At 38.3% G+C, this 21,694-nt stretch overlaps 1 protein-coding gene across 3 annotated transcripts in view; it reads right to left on the bottom strand.

The window, feature by feature from the left end:
* CDIN1 (CDAN1 interacting nuclease 1) overlaps nt 1-21,694 on the bottom strand; it is a 206,722-nt gene that overhangs the window by 105,727 nt on the left and 79,301 nt on the right. For all 3 annotated transcript variants that reach the window (XM_045815986.2, XM_087859218.1, XM_045815979.2), the window contains 3 exons: nt 9,287-9,366; nt 8,893-8,942; nt 3,269-3,336 (listed from right to left, as the gene is read on the bottom strand). In XM_045815986.2, coding sequence (XP_045671942.1) covers nt 3,269-3,336; nt 8,893-8,942; nt 9,287-9,366 — 198 coding nt within the window. The remainder of the gene's footprint in view (nt 1-3,268; nt 3,337-8,892; nt 8,943-9,286; nt 9,367-21,694) is intronic.

Raw genomic sequence — 21,694 nt, 5'->3', positions numbered from 1 at the left:
AATGAATAAATGTATGAATGAAATATATTGTTTTAGTTGGAAAAACTAAACATTTATTCAACTTTGATTTCTCTGAAACAATGTACCTATTCACAGATGTACAAATGGATAGATTTATAAAATAGGATAAATCCAGGAGTATACAGAAATCTTCGATGAAAAGTGCTCTTCTCTTTTTTCTTCCCAATAGTGCCTGGTTAAATCTTGTGCCTTAACGACTCCTCAGTATATGGTCATGGATCAAGGAAATTCAAAAAAATTATTAGGGTTAAAATAAAGGTTATTTTTATTTTTCTCTTCTATTGGTAAAAAGGTCATATAAGATATGTATTTTATAAAATTACATATAGAACACAAAATGGAAAATTTAGAATGGGATAGGCTTTCAGGGAAGTCATAATTCTTAAGAAGGGTTAATATGTAAAAATAAGAATCTTTGTCTTTTGAAAGTAGTGGCATATTAGAAACCAAAAGAATTAGAGCGAGAAAGAGGGAGAAATCAGTTTTGCTTTTGCTTATAGAAGAATCAAAGTAAAACAAACATGTTTGTAATGGCTCTGCAACAAAATTCAAGATGTATACATGTAAATAAGAAAACATCAGCTTAGGGGCGCCTGGGTGGCACAGTGGTTAAGCGTCTGCCTTTGGCTCAGGGTGTGATCCCGGCGTTATGGGATCAAGCCCCACATCAGGCTCCTTCGCTAGGAGCCTGCTCCTTCCTCTCCCACTCCCCCTGCTTGTGTTCCCTCTCTCGCTGGCTGTCTCTATCTCTGTCAAATAAATAAATAAAATCTTAAAAAAAAAAAAAAAGATTCTTCAAAAAGAAAAAAAGAAAACATCAGCTTAGTGGTCTATTTTTATGCCAATATTTTTCTATAGTTGATTTAAAATGATAATCTATCTAAATTTACCTAAATCTACCACTGTGAAGGGGTATTTACAAGGTAAAAGAAAACCCCAGAACAATATTTCATACAAGGCTTTGAATTGTCATGCTTTAACTTGTAAATAAACTTGTAATAATTCAGTACTACATTAAAATGCTTAAAATGCATAGAATAAATTAACTTTTTTGTATGCTGACAAGAAAATACTTAAAAACAGCACTGAGGTTACATGGAGTCAGCTAAACATCCTATAACTCATTTATTTTAAAGATCAGTTAAGTATCACCTTTGGGTATGCTTCAATAAAATGGTTATCTCTAGACCCGATAGCACAGAGAACTAGATAGGACCCATAAGTAGTAAGTCCCCTTTCTGCACTTGTATGCAAATGCTAATGACTCCCTGGCGATGTTTCTGCGTTGCCTTTGCTAGCCATGGTCAATTCAGTCTAACACAGTTCCCAGAATCAAGGGAGTCAAGGACCTGGAACTCAGTTTAGAGCACACGTAAGCCTTTTGCTCCTCCTCCCTGTCGGGGTCATCTAGTCCTCAGGAAGGAAGGGGAGAAAAGCTAGGCTAGGCAAAGAAATGGTGCCAAGGGCCTGACTACCCATAAGCATATGATGCCAAGAGAGTAACACCAAGCAGTCCTGAAAATATGACTGCTTGTTGGTGCTTTCAAAACAGTAAAACTGATTTGGCCATGCTATATTGGCCACTATCTGAGTGATCAATGTGATCAGATATTTTGTAATACTATCAGGACTCCACAGTTCTAAGACATATGTCATGGTACATCATTGGTCATCCATTCCAATTAGTTCTGAGCCATTATACATTCTCTGTCTGGTTAGATTTCTTTTTCTGCAAGATTGTTTCTTGTTTGTAGTCCACTTCAAAGAATAGAACTAAGAAATATGGGTGCTATACACGCATACACACATACATATAAATATACATCTATATACATACACACACATCTGTATGCATATTTAATTTTTTAACCTAACTAACCCATGAATTTATGCTGTTACTTCCATTTTTTGGATTAGATTTTAAAAGGTGATTTCTAGGGGCATCTGGGCGGCTCATTCAGTTAAGCATGATCTTGATCTCAGCTCAGGTCTTGATCTCAGGGTCATGAATTCAAGCCCTGCACTGGGCTCCATTTATTAAAAAATAATCAAAAAATAAAAATAAAAATAAAAGGTGATTTCTATCTAATTTGCCCTCTTCACCTAGGCTGAATATTTCAGTTGTCCTTACATGAAAAAAACTTGCTACTTTTACATACTGAAATTTAATTCACTAATTTGAGGCCATTTTCCTAAATCAACCTTTTTAGCCCCTGCTAGAGAATATTTATGAGATCTCCCATCTTTAAATTATCAACAACCTGATAATACATTCAACTCCATTCTCCAGTTCATTAATAAAAATACTGAATACTAAGACTACAAACAGACTTTTTGCAGGCTTGTCTTCAACATCCCTCCTCAACTTGATGTAAGGCCATTCAATGGACTTTCCTTGGCCAAATCTTTGTCCATTTTGGAACAAAAGTTGTGTAATTCAATATTCTATGATTTTTTTCAACCTCAAAAAACCACATTATGCAGATTTAAATATCTACATATAACAGATGTATACAATGCACATTTAGGTTTGTATAGAACCTTTAAAATGACCGCATCTACAATGGAGAAAAGGAATTAATTCATTGTAGAGTGCCTTATGGTTTCTGAGATCAGTTATCACATGTATGCCCTTCAAGGCTTAATTTTAATGCTTCAGATGTTGAAAGAAATAACAATCCGTAACAAGATTCCACATTGGCACACACACAAAAACACATGTCCATGTATACCTGTGAGATTTTTAAAAATCACACTAGATCTATGGTGACAATTAATGCCTCGCATAAAAATAATAAAAGCTTGATATTTGGCTTTCAAGTAAAAGTACACTCTGATTCCATACATGAGACAAACATATCCAACATGAATTTTTCTAACTATTCTTTTTAACATATAAAGCATTTTATAGATAATATTTCTTTTGTTTCTTTCTCTCATAAGGCCCAGATTATGGTTAATATCTCATGACACCAAAAGTAATACTGCAACAGATATTAAAGCATTTTTTCAGCCACTTATTCTATGAAATATTAATTGCAAGCCTGTGCATGTGCTGTATATACAGGGATTAGGTAACTGAGTTCCTGCTCAGTTCTAAATCAATAAAAGATAACATGAACAGCATCAATCATCGTTCACTCTTCCTTTAGTGCATAATAACTGCGAGTGGAAGATTTTTAAAAAAATATATATTTAAATACTCATGGAGATATTACGAGCTAGAGAGGATGTAAGTAATACTTACCTAGGAAGGAGAGGTTTTTCTCCAGAAGCATGTCTCTTAGCAGGACTTCGTGCTCATGACCAATGGCACTGAGAAGCTGTAGTTAAGGAGGGTAACACAGGTGCAATTATACAATAAAAAATATGCTAATACCAGGTGTCTACTTTGAGATGAAATGGAAAATTGAGTAATCATAGCAACTACTTCCACCTCTAGCCCACATTTCTGAGGAATGAGGTTTCTACATACATGCCCTCATTTAAATGATTCAATGGAATTTTCCTGTTTCTGTAATGTTTATATGCATTTGGGCAAACAAAGATTTATAAATGGATGTGCACCTTCTTTTGAAAGGAGGGAGAGTCATTTTAAACATCCTTTGTACTATGTTAAAAATCCCTCAATTCAATTTAGTACATTTATTAAACACTTACTAAGTGCAGCGAAGAATACCAACCGGGCTTTGCCATAGAGTTTCCAGTCTTATAGAGCTCCATAAATCTTCTAAGAATCCATACTTGTCCCAGAGCCAGCATTTCTGGCCTCTGTTCCACTTTCAGCCTATGGTTGGTGATCTTCTGTGATGTGTGAAGCCAAATAGCTGACTTGTTGAGAATCCTATGCACTCTGGAGGAAAGACTGAATGCTGCTAAGAACTGTGAGTTGGGGTGTGGGTGCAGAGGCTGCTTCAAGTTTTCTCTTGCGTGTGTGAGTGCACACATATTATCATATGCATAGAAACAGATACACACAGGCACATGTAAATTCTTTGAGTGATTACTATGAGGTAGGTACTGTGTTAAGTGCCTTATGTATGTTATTTCATCCTTAGTTACTATCACCCTTATTTTATAGATGAGGGAACCAAGGCTTAGAAAAGAATCCGCACACAGTCACACGGTTCAAGTGTGGCAAAGCAGAGGATCGGAATATGATGTTACAAAGCCTTTTGTACGACCTCCGTACAACTTCTTGAAAAGTATTAAAATTAATTTTGTAAAAATAACTGATACTAGCTAATATTTCTTTAATACTACAACCCTAAGCCTTGGTGATAAACACTTGGGGTATCACTTTTTTTTTTTTTTTGGTAAGTCCTCAATAAACTTTGGTTATTTTATTGTTATAGTTGCAGATTCATTACGTTCAGCTGCTCACATATGCGTATGCCATTTGTTTCTTTACCATCTTAGTTACTGACAGCTCCATGCGGTTCAAACCAGAATGCAGGAGTCCTCGATTTCTACCTTTCTCCCACACTCCTCTCGATACAAAACTCGCCAACTCTTGCTGGTGTCAACTTACAACTAAATATAATATTCACCAAATTTTTACTACTTCCTCTGCTACCAATCCAGCCTATTATTTCTTTTAATTTTTAATTTTTTAAAGAATTTTATTTCCAGTACAGTTAAAGTACTTAGTGTTATATTACTTTCAGGTGTACAATATAGTGATTCAACACTTCCGTGTATCACCCAGTGGTCATCACCAGTGCCCTCCATGATGCCCATCACTTATTTCATTCGTCCTCCCACCCACCTCCCTTCTGGTAACCATCAGTTTGTTCTCTAGAGTTAACAGTCTGTTTCTTGCTTTGTCTCCTCTTTTCCTTTGCTCTTTTATTTCTTAAATTCCATATATGAATGAAATATGCTATTTGTCTTTGGCTTATTTCACTTAGCGCTATACTCTTTAGATCCATCCATATCATTGCAAATGGCAAGATTTCATTCTATTTATGGCTGAATAATATTCCAGTGTGTGTGTGTGTGTGTGTGTGTGTGTGTGTGTGTGTGTGTATGTGTGTGTACATACACCACATCTTATTCCTCCATCTATCAATGGACATTTGGGCTGCTTCCACATCTCGGCTATTGTAAATAATGCTATATAAACATACAGGTGCATGTATCCTTTGAATTTGTGTTTTTGTATATTGGGGGTAAATACCCAATAGTGCGATCGATGGACCATAGGGTAGTTCTGTTTTTAACTTTTTGAGAAACCTCCATACCGTCTTCCACCATGGCTGCACCAGTTTGCATTCCCATCAACAGGGCACATCCTCACCAACACTTGTTTCTTGTCTTGTTGATTTCACATTCCGGCAGATGTGAAATAATATCTCACTGTAGTTTTGATTTGCATTTTCATTTGGGGTATCATCTTATTTAACCTTCACTGCCACCACATGAATAGGTGCTATTATTAGTCCCATTTTTATAATTATGGAAAGCAAAGTTCAAGAAGGCTGAGAAGCTTGAAGGTCCCATGGCTGGTAAATCATTAAATTAGGAATAGGACTTAGAATTCTGCTCTATTTTCCAAAAGGATGAGATTGTACAAAATCTGAAAAGGAGCATTATCCTATTCTGGTACTTTGATTCTGTCAAAAACATTTGGTATTAACTATCTAATTCTCCACTGGATAATGTCAACCTGGCTGTATCACTCCTCAGCTTAACAGAGACTCTCTGATTCTGATCATGCACTGCAAGACTGCAATTTAAGTGAAATAAAATGTGTGCATTATTTGTTAAAAAAAATTCCTAGAGAATTATCTGCCCTTTATCAACACATACAGGTGAATATCATTTAAATCATAATTTGAGAGACGTGGCCACTCATGTCCACTGTCAAAATGAGCCCCAAGTCTTCATCTTTGTATTTTTCCTTCTGTTGTCCCCTGTCCCCACCATGCACGTGGCTGTACTTATTTAACTTGTAATTGGAAACAGAATGAAGGAACAAAAATTTTCAAATCACAAAATTTCACACATTCGCGGAGTCCACTGGAGACATCTGATGAATACCTCTCAATGGTCTCTCATCATTAGGGGCATCCCACATGTTAGAACTAAATTATTTACTTCTAATCCACATAAATGCGCTCTCACTTTTATTGTTGTAAATTATTTACATCTAAAATGTTGAATCATGAAACTGAGGTTACTGATGGTACAGAAATGAAACCCACAGCATTTTAAGCTTCCTGCATCATTATTATTCCTTGCTTCTTCTCTGTATCGGTCTTTGTATAATAGCTGTGTCCTGGAGTCACACTTTGGAAAGTTGAGGTGGCTGGTTTCTCACACCTTTTGTGTCAGTGACTATATTTGTGGCAGGAAAGGTGTTGATGGACGTGGCTATTCAGGAAAAAAATGTCTTAGACACTGAAAGAAAAAGAAAGCACAATGACAATTTATATACTCTTTGCTACTGTGCTTTTCACGGTGTCTTATTTGTAAACGACCAATTTCCTTTATTCTACTTACACAAATGTCTACATGTAACATTTTCATAATGGAGTAAAAAGATTTTGCACCTATTCTATTTACTAAATGTGTACTTTCTTTCTTACAAAATGATGTAATTTATCGACAGTAAGCAACGTAAACATTACTAAATTATCAGAATAACATACAAATAGCATTTTCACTCACATGGAAAACTACTAATTTTTATTCAGTGTGAAATAAAGTAATTCCTGTGGATCCGTCTAGGAAACATCTATGCAAGTATATTTACATTATATGAAACTGCTACTCCTTCAGTGCAAAAATAAAATCAATTCTCTATAAATTTCCCAGCTTGTTTTATTTTGCATGGGAAAAGCAATCACCGATCTGAAATTTGGGAAAGACATACTTCTTGATTATTCTTTGCTTGATATGAACATATATAAAATACAAGGTCTAGAACACAAAGCTTATAAAAACAGTAATTTCACTGGCAATAGGCATAATGGAATGGCAAAATTATAATCTAGTCAGTGAATGCAATTTATAGACATACATAATTATCTTTATCAATAGAAATCATGTACTGCATTAAATTCTACTGGCAATAACACAGCCAAAAAGGGAAAGTGAATGATGGCAAAAATGTAAAGAAAATACTCCGAACAGAATTTATAATGCTCTATAAGCAGAAAACACTTAGACTTTGTCTATAATAATACCTATTATTGATGTATGGCAGTGACCATGGGGCAAAACTTGTAAATAACCTCACAAGCCATTTTCTTAGCCAGCAATACAGCAATCTAGTTTTCCGTAAGCATCTCAACTATTACTGAAAAATAGCCTCCTGGCATTTACAAAGCAGTTGACTTCATACTTTAGTCCATGCATATATAATTAGATAGTTATATTTAAAATCAATATGCAATCCTTCAAAAGACATTATGCTTTTAAAACCTTAACTTTAAATTGATTTTTAACTATTTTATGTGCTTTGAAATTAACGTGTAATTCTGCCCCAGATACTCTGAGATGGTGTTAGTTGTTATACAAATGTGCTAAAACTTTATCACTGTAGCAACATGAGGTGGGCACTCCCACAATTTCTAATGCTATCATTAATTTTATACTGAAAATAGAAGTATGGTTTCACTTTGGTCTAATAAAAAGGCAAGCTTATGACAGTGCTGTGATTTTTATTAATTTAAACTACATCGGGGGGAACAGACTTGAAGAATAAATGTATAAAGGGCTATAACTTAGGTAGTTGAATATTCTTACAAGAGGGCTCTGTTAAGAGATTATTTTTCAAAGGTTAACTTTATAAAAAGGAAAATGAGTGAGTTTCCTTATAAAAATTTTACAGACGCTAAGCCTTTGTGAAAACAAGGTGGGATAAACACACACACACACACACACACACACACACACACACACACACACAAACACTTGACTTTCAACAAAAAAGGCTTTCAACAGAAAGCTTCCTGACTGGGAGCACTGAGTCTCAACTGGATGCTGTGCTGCCCACACTCGCAAAACCCGCATTAGGAAGGCTGTTCAGTATGAAGAAATGTGAGGCTCATGGACTCAGGTGGAAGATAATTTCCATTTAAAAAATTACTAGTTACGGACTCTTTAAGTAGCATTTTTCACCTAGGGTTATCAAAATTCTTAGTTTTGCCCCAATGCAACTAAATGTATGGCTGAAGAACATCCTCCTTCATGAAGTAGCGACTGTCTGCTCGCATCCCGTTTCAAGAAGGAAGCATTAACTCTTTAGTAATCTCAATGCCTTTAATGAAGACCTACTCCACATCTATTTTCATAGCTTTAAGTTCAGCCCAGAGGGAAAGATTAGCTTGGTTTCTCTAAAATGGTTTATTAGGGATCCAAATGACAGTTCAGACTGTGATCAGCATTTAAGCAACAAGAGTCCGCGACCCTTTCAGATGTGATGGCCTGCGTGGTATTTTAATCACGTCATCCTTCAACTCCAGGCTCCAGATTTGTTCTAGGAAACTCAACTGAATTGGGCTCATCTTAAATAGAAATTTGTTCTGTTTTTTAAAATGTTCATTGGATTGGTGAGCTACATTCCCAGACAGTAAGTTACGTGCCCCATGACCCTGTACCTTTAAACTCTCGGAAACCCAGCAGTTTGCACTAAGCCTGTGAGTGTAACTGCCAAACTGACAGCCTCCCGTGGCCCATCTGATTTTCCTTAAGCTGGAGAAAAGGGTGGTCTGCAGTGACCCTCCAGCTGATTGAATGTAAAGTAGAAGAGTATGAAATGTGTTTTGTGAAGCAGAACTTTATGTCAGGTTACAGCTAGACACATCTCCTCCACTGAGTCTGAGCTCATCAATTGTGCACCTAAAATTTTATGGGAAAGGATACTGTTTGATGCAGTCCACCAGTGGTCCATAACAGCAGTCGTTCACAATGCACTGCAGACAAAACAGAGAAGGGGTCTGGGGTGACTACAAAAACTGTTACCGTTAACTAGTATCCTAAAAGCAGTAATTACTTTTCTTAAAAAAAAAAAAAAAAAACACTATCAAAAGGCTGTTAAGAATTAATCACAGAAAACAAAAATCACATGCTTTTTATTCACTATAAAAGCAAGCTATTAAAAAGTGAAATGCTCTTCTTGCAAATATTGCATTGCCATTTATGGTGCACCCTGACCTCAGTGATAGTTTATGATGACAGTAATTAAATGAGGTTTAAAATCCTTTACTCTGCTAGGCAGATAGCACTGCCACTGAAAATAGACAGCTGTGATTAATACCTGATAGACCTGATTTGCTAGAACTCCATCTGGAATCTGAGAAGGGTCCCGTAGCATACTATTTATAACAGACTTGGAGGCTGTAGAAGAAAAGAGATGAACTGTTAACAGTCAACATACTTTGAGTGCAGCGCGAGGAGTGACATATACCTATATGTACACAAACCATGAAAATGAAAACATTACTGATACTAATAATTTTTTTCCTTTTTTATAATCTAAGAGAAGATTTTAATTAGACCATTTTGCCAAGTGTATAAGCTACACTGCCAGATTTGAAGATGACCTAATTTTTCTAAGGTAAATTAACAAGTACAGACCTAAAGCATATGTCTCCTTGCAGATAAATTAGCTTTGGAAAAGCCCGCTTGGGGAAAAAAAAAAACAGCAAGAACAATCAGAAAAGAAATATTTACCTTTTGCAGGTAAGTATTTTATAACCAAGCATATGTATATGGAGAGCTTAGGGAAGGCAGGTCACACTTGAATGATGTCAATAAAAATAACTTTTAGCCAAGAAAGCATCTCTGAATTCTAAACCTTTCTAAATTAATTCTCATCAACAGCCATAAAACGCTGCATCCATTTCACAGATAAGGAAAGTAGGTAAAGTTGACTAACCACTGAGGGAATCTTAAGGAAAAAAAATATGTATTTCATTATTTATATATGAGTTTTTGTCCCAAAATGTGCCTCCTCATAGCCAATTATAAATTAAATTGACCTTACTCCAGGAACACCTATGGAAGAAGAGGCCAGGGGAGGCATCTCATGAGGAAGGCTCTATCAGATCACACACTTAGCACATGGAGACAAGAGATCCTGGCCCTGCTGTTTTCTGTAGGCATGTGGAAGCCAAGGTGACCAGAACTCCTCCTCCTTTGCACAGGAGGAAGGCAAGTCTCTAAACTAAAGCTGAATCTAGTGCTGCCTAGTAAACAATTCTTCCAAGTCCTCCAATGGATTCATTCCCAAACATTCAGCAAAACGGCTTAGGGTTTATTCACACAAACACAAACTAAAGTACATATTGGATAATTATCTAGTTAATAGAATGAACACAAACCACGAATCAACATCATTCATGTTCAGATGACTTTCAGTTTTTTGTTTTTTTTTTTTTATATTATGATGTTCTTTATCAAGTTCAGTACCATAAGATCACTGACAGATATGATAAATGTTATGTTAGTAAATACTGTAAAGAAATAGGGAAATTACATCTTTTTCACTTAAGCACAGTAATGAGTCCACAAAGAAAAAATGCAGTACACTTATTTTAATTATTTCCTATTCTTTAACTGCTTCCTATTCCGCATGCATATAGCCACGTTCATGTGGTTAGCCATCTGTAACCTTCAGTTTGTTCTGCAAGTGTCGAAGCCGTATCTGGAATCCTAAAAAGAGCATCAACATGAGAGGAACACTCTCCAGCCCTCTCTCTGCAACCAGCTCGGCAACCAGGGCAAATTTATGGAATATGGCGCCTTTCAGATTCACTATCTTCTTCTGTAGAAAATGACAATATTATCTGAGCTGATTACCTTAAGGGGTTCTTGTGGGTTTGTTCAGAAAAGAGCTACAACAGCTATTTTGTGGTCGATTTCATTTAAGTTTAAGTAATAGTGAGAACCAAACTATATGATAACTCACTGCAAATCAGATTGAAGGCTCTTTTTCACTTTTTTTACTTTTTATTTTTTTAAAGATTTTAAGTAATCTCTACACCCAGGGTGAGGCTCAAATTCATGACCCAGAGATCAAGAGCTGCACGCTTTACGAAGCCGGCCAGGCACCACGACGGGCTCTTTTTTTTTTTTTTTTTTAAAGATTTTATTTCATTTATTTGACAGAGAGAGCAAGAGCACAGGGAGAGTGAGAGGGCGAAGCAGACTCCCCACTGAGCAGGGAGCCCAATGCAATTGGGCTCGATCCCAGGACCCTGAGATCATGACCTGAGCTGAAGGCAGATGCTCAACTGACTGAGTCACCCAGGTGCCCCTCACCCAAAGGCTCTTTTTAAAATAGAGGAGGGACAATACTCTAGAACATAAGAAGATGAGGTCACTTATTTTGTGAGGGAAGAAAAGGAAATATTACAGAAAAAAGAAACTAATGACATCCTAATTTTCCTCACAATATAAATTTTCGAGTATTGTGCTTATCAGAATTAAGAATCAGAGCCAACACACTTTTTAAAAAATAGTCTGAATATATTGAATAGGATCCTATTCAAATCAGAGAAAGCTTGCGAGAACAAGTCAATCATTTTAAATTGAAGAGTAAAAACTATATATTGAATCCACATTCATTTTAAACTCAACAAAATGCCTTTTCCTTTCTCGCAACCTGCCATTTTTTATTTATTTTTGTTTTATTTTTTTAAAGATTTTATTTACTTATTTGACAGAGAGCACAGCAGGGGAAGCGGCAGGCAGAGGGAGAGGGAGAAACAGGCTTTCCGCTGAGCAGGGAGCCTGATCTAGGGCTCGACCCCAGGACCCTGGGATCATGACCTGAGCCGAAGGCAGATGCTTAACTGACTGAGCCACCCAGGCACTCCGAGCCACCCAGGTGCCCCTCAACCTGCCATTTTTTAGAGCAAGAAAATGATAATATATAGGGATTTGAGGCCTTGGCTACCCAGGATGTGCCTGCCTTCTGTTTGCGGATTTTAGGACTTCGGCTTCACAGAAGTATGCCTGTGTCTAAGATCGAGCCAAACGAATGCAAACTTACTTTTACACACATATTCTGAACCTAAGAGCTGCCAAAGGGATGAGCGGTATCAATCAGGTAAGGAAAGGCGGCTGGGCAATCTTGGGATGACTAGGAATAAGAAGGCCTCAAGGAAGCCAGTACCCTTCATAAGCAAGATGTCCCCTGGCCAGCTACTACCTATGGCCAAGCTGCATCCATCTTTTTTGACCACATGTGGACAGGAGACTTGTTCTCCCTAACCTTTGCTAGAGGCATTCATCCTCTTGATTTCAGAGTTTACCTCTGTTACAGCTTCATCTGCTGGAATGTCAACTTTCTACCAAGCATGTACAAAGCAGGAATGCATGAACCACTTGGAGCTGTGTGCACAAGGATAGGGGAGAGCTGGTCCCTGTTAAAGCATGCTATGGGAGAGAGGCAACAGGCGATGCCCGGACTAAGCCGTAATGCCTAAGATTATGATCTGCTTCTGTGAAATATTTCAAGAGCCTAAAATAATAAATATCCATGCCCCTGCCACTCTGACTTAATGTCTGTATCTTCAATTAAATTTACTTTAAATAGTCTAATATTAATTTGTGTAAACTTTTTTATTTATCAGTCTTGCTAGAGGTTGGTTCATTTTACTAGTATTTTTAAGGAACTAGATTTTGGTTTTGTTGATTTTCTCTACTGCTTCATTCCTTCCAACTTCATTTAATTCATCCTTCATTTAAGTCATCTTTATTTCTGGCTTTCCACTTTGAGTTTGTTGTATTATTCTTTTACAAACTTACTATCTTTATTATTTAAATTTTCAATCTTTTATTTCAACATACACTTTTTAAGGCTATAATTTTTCCTCTAAATTCTGCTTTAGCTACATGCCACAAGTGTTGTTCTCATTTATTTATAAATATTTTATAGTTTCCATTATGATTTCATCTTTGATCCATAAATTATTTAAAAACTTATTTCAAATTTTTAATTTGATCATATTGGTCAAAGTACATGATGCTTATATTCATTTGAGGGTATCTATTTGACTTCCATTGGTGTTTTCATAGGCAATCAATTTTTATAAATATTTTACATCTCTTAAAAAACACTAAAGCTCCTATTTTTAAGGTATGGGGTTCAGGTATGTCTAGTAGGCCAAGATTTTTAATTTATTATTAAAATTTCTATATTCTTTTTTTTTTTTAAGATTTATTTATTTGACAGAGAGAAACAAAGAGAGAGAGAGGAGGGAAAGGGCAGAGGAGAGGGAGAATCTCAAGCAGACACCCCACTGAGCATGGAGCCAGACATAGGGCTCATGACCCTGAGATCATGACCTGAGCTGAAATCAAGAGTTGGATGCCCAACCAACTGAGCCACCCAGATGCCCCAAATCTTCTATAGTCTTATTAATTTTTAATTAATTAATTTTAAATGAACCCATACCTAATTTAATCATATCTCCTTTGTAATTCTGAGCACAGTTGACCCTTAATAACATAGGGGTTAGGGACACCAATCCCCTGGGTGGTCAACAATCCCACATATAAACCTAACTACTTAAAACTTAAACTTAAAACTTAACCACTTAAAACTTAACTACTGACAGCCTACTGTTGACAGGAAGCCTTACTGATAACATAAAATTAACACATATTTTATATGTTATATGTATTATATACTATATTCTTACAATAAAGCTAAAGAAAAGGTTATTAAGAAAATCATAAGGAAGGGGCGCCTGGGTGGCACAGCGGTTAAGTGCCTGCCTTCGGCTCAGGGCGTGATCCCGGCGTTCCGGGATCGAGCCCCACATCAGGCTCCTCCGCTATGAGCCTGCTTCTTCCTCTCCCACTCCCCCTGCTTGTGTTCCCTCTCTCGCTGGCTGTCTCTATCTCTGTCAAATAAATAAATAAAATCTTTAAAAAAAAAAAAAAAGAAAATCATAAGGAAGAGAAAATACTGCACTGTGTTTATAAAAATAGTACTGCACTGTATGTATAAAAAAAAAATCCACATATAAGTAGACCCATGCAGTTTAGGTCCATGTTGTTCAAGGCCCGGCTATATAAGGAATTTAGAATGCACTGACTCCAATCAGGAAGCCCCCCTTCCCCATCAGCCTCTATGTTATTCTGTCTATTATTTTTGTTCAACCACTCTGTTTGTAAACATAATTTCTTAGTTTCTGTGATGGTTAATTTTATGTCAACTTGACTGGGCCACAGGGTGCCTAGACTTTTGACCAAACATTATTCTGGCTATGTCTGTGAGGGTGTTTCTGGATAAGACTGACATTTGAATTGGAGTAAAGCAGATTGCCCTCACCAATGTGGATGGGTCTCATTCAATCAGTTGAAGGTCTGACTAGAACATAAAATACTGGGTAAAGGACTAGTTTATCTGCCTGACTGCCTTCAATCTGGGACATCCTCTGGACTCAAACTAAAATATTGGCTCCTCCTGGATCTCAGGCCTGTAGGCCTTTGGACTGGACCTACACCACTGGCTCTCCTGGGTCTCCAGCTTGCCAACTGTAGCACTTGGGACTTTCAACCTCTAAATCATGTGAGCCTATTCCTTATCTCTCTCTCTCTCTCCATATACATATGAACATACACACACACACAACTGGTTCTGTTCTCAAGTACTCTAACATAGTTTCTGTTTTTTTAAATGTTCGATACTTAGATTTATGAACATGTTTGCCAATTTCCTCCTTCAGTACTGTTTTCTGAATTCTGTTTGCTTTTAGATTCATTATCTTTGTTATTAAAATACCTAGTTCTTTCAGATGGGACCACTGAGTAGTAAAATGTCTTAGCCTTGTCTTGCCTGAAAATAACTTAGTTCTCACTTTTGAATGATAATATCGCTGGGTATAGAATTATAAGCTAAGAGTCATTTTATTTCAACCATTGAAAATAATATTCCACTGTCTCTTGACATCTGTTATTGATAAGAACTCTACTGTCACTCTAATAATAATCCCTATAGAAATAATTTGTCTTTTATCTCTAGTTCCCTTTAGATTTTTCTTTAATATTCAACAGTTTCATCACTGGGTACCTGGGTATGGCTCTTTTAATTTAGCCTGCTTGGAATTAGCTATGTTTGATGAACCTATGTATATATGCCTTTAACCAGTTTGAAAAGTTTTAAGCCACTATAGCTTTGGCCTCCATTCTTTTCTTCTGGAACTCTTATATTAGACATCTATGAGAAGGCCTTATTACTATCCCCTATGTCTCCTACTCCTATAAAGTGTTTATATTTCTTCTCTATTCATCTCTTGCGTTATATACTAAAGGTGCTTTCCTTAGAGCCATACTAAAGTTCACTAACTTTTGTTCTAATCTAATTCTTCTGACACTTCATTCACCTAATCAGTTTTCTTTCTTTTTTTTTTTTAAGATTTATTTACCTATTTGAGAGACAGAGTGAGAGAGCACGCATGCATGAGTGGGAGGGGCAGAGGGAGACCGAGCAAGAGGATCTCAAGCAGAGTCCGTGCTGAGTGTGGAGCTCAAAGTGGGGCTCATTCCCACAACCCAGAGATCATGACCTGAGCCAAAACCAAGAGTTGGACGCTCAACCAACTGCATCACCCAAGCAGCCCTCATCTAATGAGCTTTTAACCTCAATGATAACTATATCATTTCTAAATTTTATTGTTTTCCCAAATCTGTCTGCTCTTTTCTCATACTATACTCTGTTCTTTCACTTATCTAGTTAGATTTTAGTTTATTAGATGAGTTCATATAATTTTTATGTTTTAAAACATCATCTTATAGACTTAACCTCTATTATATCCATTTTCTTATTTCCAGTTCATGGTATGCAATTTCTCTAACTGCCTACCTGCCTATATACTTATCTTCCCTCTGATGGTGGTTTTCTCACTTGGTTTGTAAATTTTTACTGTGAACTTAATTTCAGCAAGAACTGTTTGACCTGCACTGTGGAAATAACCATGACAGAGTAGTTTACTGTTTACTTTTGCAGAGACCAGTTTTATTGTTAATTTCTTAACATGGGCTTCCTGCAGTATAAATAAGAGCACAAATTTGGACCCAAACCCACAAATGGTGCTGGCCTATTTCTAATTTCTTTCTCCAAATAACCCACGACTCAAGACCATCTATAGGAAGCAAGCTTCCTTCCCATTTTCTCCAGGCAAGTGGAGTTTCCCCAATCCTTTTCCCATGGTTTGGGCTGTATGTGGAGGCTCGCTTCCAGCTCCTGCTTGCCTATCTTTCCCTCCAGGGAGTTAAAAATCCCAGCCCCAACCCCTCATGTCCACATCTAAAGCTATCAACTCTTGTGGACCTACAAAGTGAAAGCCCCTGTTTACCAATCTGAATATACGTTCTCTCTTCATTCCCTGAATCTAGAGATGGAATTCCTTTTGTTTGAACTTGGTTTTGTATTTTAAAAGATTTTTTCTATCATGTCCATGTTTTTTTGTGGAAATACAGACCATCAATAAAAGCTCGTTCTGCTACGTTGCTGAAATTTTTGGAAACTTTTTAGTAAGAAGTTCAAAGGAAAGCTTGTTTCTTTGTTAAATTTTGTGGAGTTCAAGTTATTTAAATATACAAAGAGAAGGTCCTTCTAAGAAACTGGAACTACAAACAAAAGAGAGAAGGGCAGGTGGCCAAAAAGCAGGTGAGTTATAAAATGGGCCAGAGTCCTCTCTGTGACATAGGGTCTGGCTGGACCAGAGAAAGGGAGAAGGGTCACTGGTGGCTACAAAATGAATTGTTACCCTGACTCCTCCAAAGACTGCTGCCACGTCACAGGCCAAAGCACTGTGCTAATCATCAAGCTTACCAAGTTTCTGTGGGCTTGAGAATCAGTTCCATTAGATTCTCAAATATAACCTCCCCCCTTTTTTTTGGAGGGGAGAGGCTTTAAACAATAATTTCTTAACATGCTCATGATTTGGCAGTTTAGGCTAGGTTAATGGAGATAGCTTGTCTTTGTGTGACATTACCTGGAGCAGATGATCTGGGTGCTAGAAGGTTCACTTTCATCATGACTCACTTATGTGTCTGGCACACCTGCACTTGCTTCCACCTCAACAGGACCAGTGGGTGAAGGGCCTTGATTCCTCTCCAGGGGGGCCTTGCTAAGGTCTGTGTGAACTTCCCGTTCACATGGGTTCCAAGAGCAAACACCCCAAAGAACCAGGCAGTAATTTACAGTTCCTATGACCTAGATGTCACACAAGACCATGTTTATTTGCATCTTCCTCTAAAGAGGAAAAACATGCCTTCTAAAGGAAAGGTGAACTATGCCATCTATTACTTTCAAAGGGAGAGGCAGCATGGAGCAGTGGTTACGAGCCGAGCCTAGAATCAGGCAGACTTGGTTTGAGGCCTGGCTCTTCCAACCCACTAGCTCTGTCATCTCAACAAGCTAATTCATGTCTGTGACCCTCAGTCCCCTCGTCTGTAAAAGAGCAGAATGCTGGTGCTTATTTTTCAGGACGGTGGTGAAGATGAAATAAAATAACCCAGGAAGAGCATCTAACATGCTGTTTCAGACTTGGGCAGATGAAGTCGTTACCTTGGCTTTAGCTGTCCTTAGCTCACACTGTGGCTTGCATGTTGCCTCCGGAAACTGCATTATCCACACATACATCACTTATTACCTTCTATTGTCAAGACGTTAAAAGAAGAAAGACTTCATGAGATATATATAAAGTCAGGGGGCTGTTCTTGCCAAGTATGTAATTGCCACAGCCTTGGAGAGACAGCCAGAAGGGAATGTGACAATGCCAGATTCTCCCTTCCTACCTGCCACCCCTGCCACACCCTCTGTGGCAGTCAGGGTACAATGCATCATGCAATCTGATCTCTGGAAAGAACCTGGGAGAAGTCCTTCACACATTTGTGTAGTATTAGCTTATGGTGCTATCACTCCACGGCGGGGGAGCGGGGGTTGTATTTTAAATCTTGTCTATAACCATACAAGGGTTTTCCCCCTTACTTCAAGCACCAGCAATCAAGTGGAGACATTCCCCCAAATCACTCTCACACCCAGTTTTGTAACTCTTCCTTTCCTTGGTGCAAGCTCAAATAAGTGGCCAGCAACTGCTGAAAGGAACTGGGGCAAATAAGCAGCTGAATCCTCTATACTGTTAAGGTCGCTGGAAATCCCGCCCACTGCAAAGAGTGCCTTTTGACCAGGTTATACCTGAGCTGAAACATCTAGTTGGGACCCCTAACCCAAGGTCACAAATAGGTTTAAGCACGGCAGGTGAACCAGCATGGGGCTGCCTGTATACTGGATGGCAGCAGTCGGGAGAGAAAAAGGGATGAAGTGTGAGATGGATGATATTGGGATACAGACGAGAGGGACCATTTGGAAGGAAATACATATGCAGACAGACGGTGGTGTTAGAACCCAGTTCTCCCTCCAGGAAGGAAAAACAGTCCATGCAGTTGAACAGCTGGCGGGGGAAGGCAGCTGCTCCCGAAGGACACCAAGAGTCCTTTTCATGTGGCTCCTGCAGAGACTGAGCTCCAGAACAGCTAAGCCTAAAATACCCGCTAGAATTGAATCTGCTCTTCAAACACTGGTCTAAGGCCTTTGGACTTCAAGGTCAGAAAGGTCCCAAGTTACGTCTCCATGGGAGCTGGCCTGCTAATGTCTTTTCCGGACATTTTCAATATTGCCAGTGGCCTACAGGAGCTCACTTACTTTTGCAGTTGGAACAATTTCTCAAAAATTCCAGGCAGCCCACTAGCTATCCCACTGCACAGGAGTGATCTCGAAAAGCAGTCTGCTCCCATTTGACAATCTAAATAAGCAGTATCTTTTAACATGAGGGAATCTTATAGAAGCAAATTAAATTCTGCTCTCTAACTAGTACATAATTGTGTAAGAAATAACTTTGACTACAGTCATCAAAGAAAAAAAGTATTATGTAAAGACAAGAGGAAGAGGTCTCCAAAGCATGGATATTCACACTGATCAGACTGTGTCGGCAATTTGTAGACCTAGAGCCAGTCTACACCGTCAACTCTTATTCCACAAACAGACACTCAACAGATATTTATTAAGCACCTGGTTAATGCCAGGAATACACTTACTCCCACCCCTCCTACCCAGCCACCCCCAAATCCATTCTCCAAATCTGGAATGTTCTTTCTTAACTTTCCCTCAGGCAAAACTTCAAAGCCCAGTTGAAGTCACATCTCTTCCAGCAGAGCTTCCCCTTATGTTTCCAATCCACTTGCTCTCCCCTCCCTCATACTGGGGAGAGAACTCATAGTGTCTACATAGTCATCTGGCACCTGATTAAATATTACTTCGTCATCTGTTGGCAGGAGATTGATCAGGGTGCCAAGATGTGAAACCATGACCTACTTAAAAAAAAGATCTGGAGGAAAAAGGAATGTTCAGCATAATATGGAAGAAACGATGTCCTATTTCCTCAGTGTTATCTTTAAGTATCTAGGGGCTTTTCCATGGGAGATTAGGCTCATCCTGTGGTTACCCCAAGAAGATAAGAGATAATTCTTACAAGTTTATTACCAGTTCTGAAGCTAGAAGTTTTCAGATTTCAAGCTCGCCTTTCAGTGGTCCTATGTTTATTCGGTCTACATAAATCTTGCTGTCATTTTAGCCCACCGAAGGAGATTTTTTTAGACATATTTTCCCAATTTCCCCCATGAAATTTTAATGCCACAGGTATACTGTATGTCTGCTAATGTGATATCACCCCCCCTTTTTTAAATGAGTTTCTTTTTTTTTTTTTTTTTAAGATTTTATTTATTTATTTGACAGAAAGAGAGACAGCCAGAGAGAGAGGGAACACAAGCAGGGGGAGTGGAAGAGGAAGAAGCAGGCTCCCAGTGGAGGAGCCCGATATGGGGCTCGATCCCAAGACCCTGGGATCACGCCCTGAGCCGAAGGCAGACGCTTAACGACTGAGCCACTCAGGCGCCCCTGATATCACCCCTTTTGAGAACAGTTCACGTGGAGGACTAAGGAAGTGTTTGCGTCAGGATATTCAGCAAGCTGCTTACCAGCAGCTCTGTGATCACCTCAAGGTTGCTCTGCACAAAATAGTTACTCAACAAATTGCTGAATGAATTACTAATAAACTACTCAAAATCCATCCAAGCCCTACTGTCATCTCAATTTTTAGGTAGCCAAATGGATTTGACTTAATTTGAACTTTTCTCATTATAGATGAGTCATCTTTTTAAAAAAATAAAAATAAATACATATTGTTTTCAGAAAATGTAGACTAAGAGGACGTAGGACACAATGGGTCTTTAAATGTTGACAACATCTAATGCCACGTCTCCCAAAGAGAAGAGCGCTTAACTTGGGCATAGGCATGTGAAGTGACTTTCCGAGCACACAAAACATTTTTTTCTTTAGCATTTATGTATTATTTTTTTTTAAAGATTTTATTTATTTATTTAACAGAGATAGAGACAGCCAGTGAGAGAGGGAACACAAGCAGGGGAGTGGGAGAGGAAGAAGCAGGCTCATAGCAGAGGAGCCTGATGTGGGGCTCGATCCCAGAACACCGGGATCACGCCCTGAGCCGAAGGCAGACGCTTAACCGCTGTGCCACCCAGGCGCCCCTATGTATTATTTTTTTAAGTACTTTCTACTTATGGCAAGAAATTGTAGTTGATCATGCAAGGTGGAATTATAATTTCCTTTTTAAAACAGAATTAATTAAATGATACTTTAAAATTTTTCAAGCAAATATAGTATATTTATTATTAGTACATGTGCTACAATGGAGATAGGGAAAAACTATGAACGTACCCAAATTTCCAAAACTTCAGAAACACTAGTTTAACATTTGTACAAAGTCAGCTGAGTATTCAGGAAGGTGGGGTGGGGTCACTCAGTCTATCCTATAGCAACTTTCCACTTCTAAAAAGGAACAATAGCTAACATTTACTGAGTGCTTACCACGGGCTAGGAACAATTCTAAACTCTTCACATATATTAACTCACTGAATTCTCAGAATATACCTACAAGGTGGCTAAACCCACCTTAGAAACGAAGAAATTAAGGCATGAGGAATTTAAAGATTTTATTTATTTATTTATTCGAGAGAGAGGGAGAGTGAGAGAGCGAGAGAGCACAAGTGGTGGGGGAAGAGGCAGAGGGAGAAGCAGACTCCCTGCTGAGCAAGGAGCCCGATGTGGGGCTCCATCGCAGGACCCTGGGATCCTGACCTGAGCCAAAGGCAGCCGCTTAACCGACTGAGACACCCGGGCGCCCAAGGCAAGAGGAATTTAAATAATTTCCCCAAAGTCCCACTCCCTATTACTGGTGGAACCGTGATATAAACTTGGCCAGTTTGGGATCATAATTACCAGCCTACTCTTCCTCCGGCACTATTCCTATAGTTTTCGAAAGTGAACTGAACTGTTCTAGATGAATGCATCATACTTCTACGAATAACTCAGTTTTCCATTGGTGTTCCCTGCTCCCTCCTAGATCTCCCCCAGATTCAAATATTAGCAATTAAAATGTCAAGATACTTAGTATTCCGTGTAGAACAAATACAGGTCCTCAAAACGAAGCTGAGCTCTCTGGTCCCAGCTTACTGGGACATAGCATGTCAGTTGAATCATAGTGTAAAAAGACTATTAGCTCAAGATCAGAGGAGAAAGCTGATGTAGCAAAGACCTACCAAAATTTCCTGGGGTAGCCCCAAACCT

Source organism: Ursus americanus, chromosome 36 (assembly GCF_024610735.1).
Source record: "Ursus americanus isolate L20-20 chromosome 36, mUrsAme1.1.p, whole genome shotgun sequence".
NCBI lineage: Eukaryota > Metazoa > Chordata > Mammalia > Carnivora > Ursidae > Ursus > Ursus americanus.
This window is presented reverse-complemented; position numbering and strand designations above follow the sequence as displayed.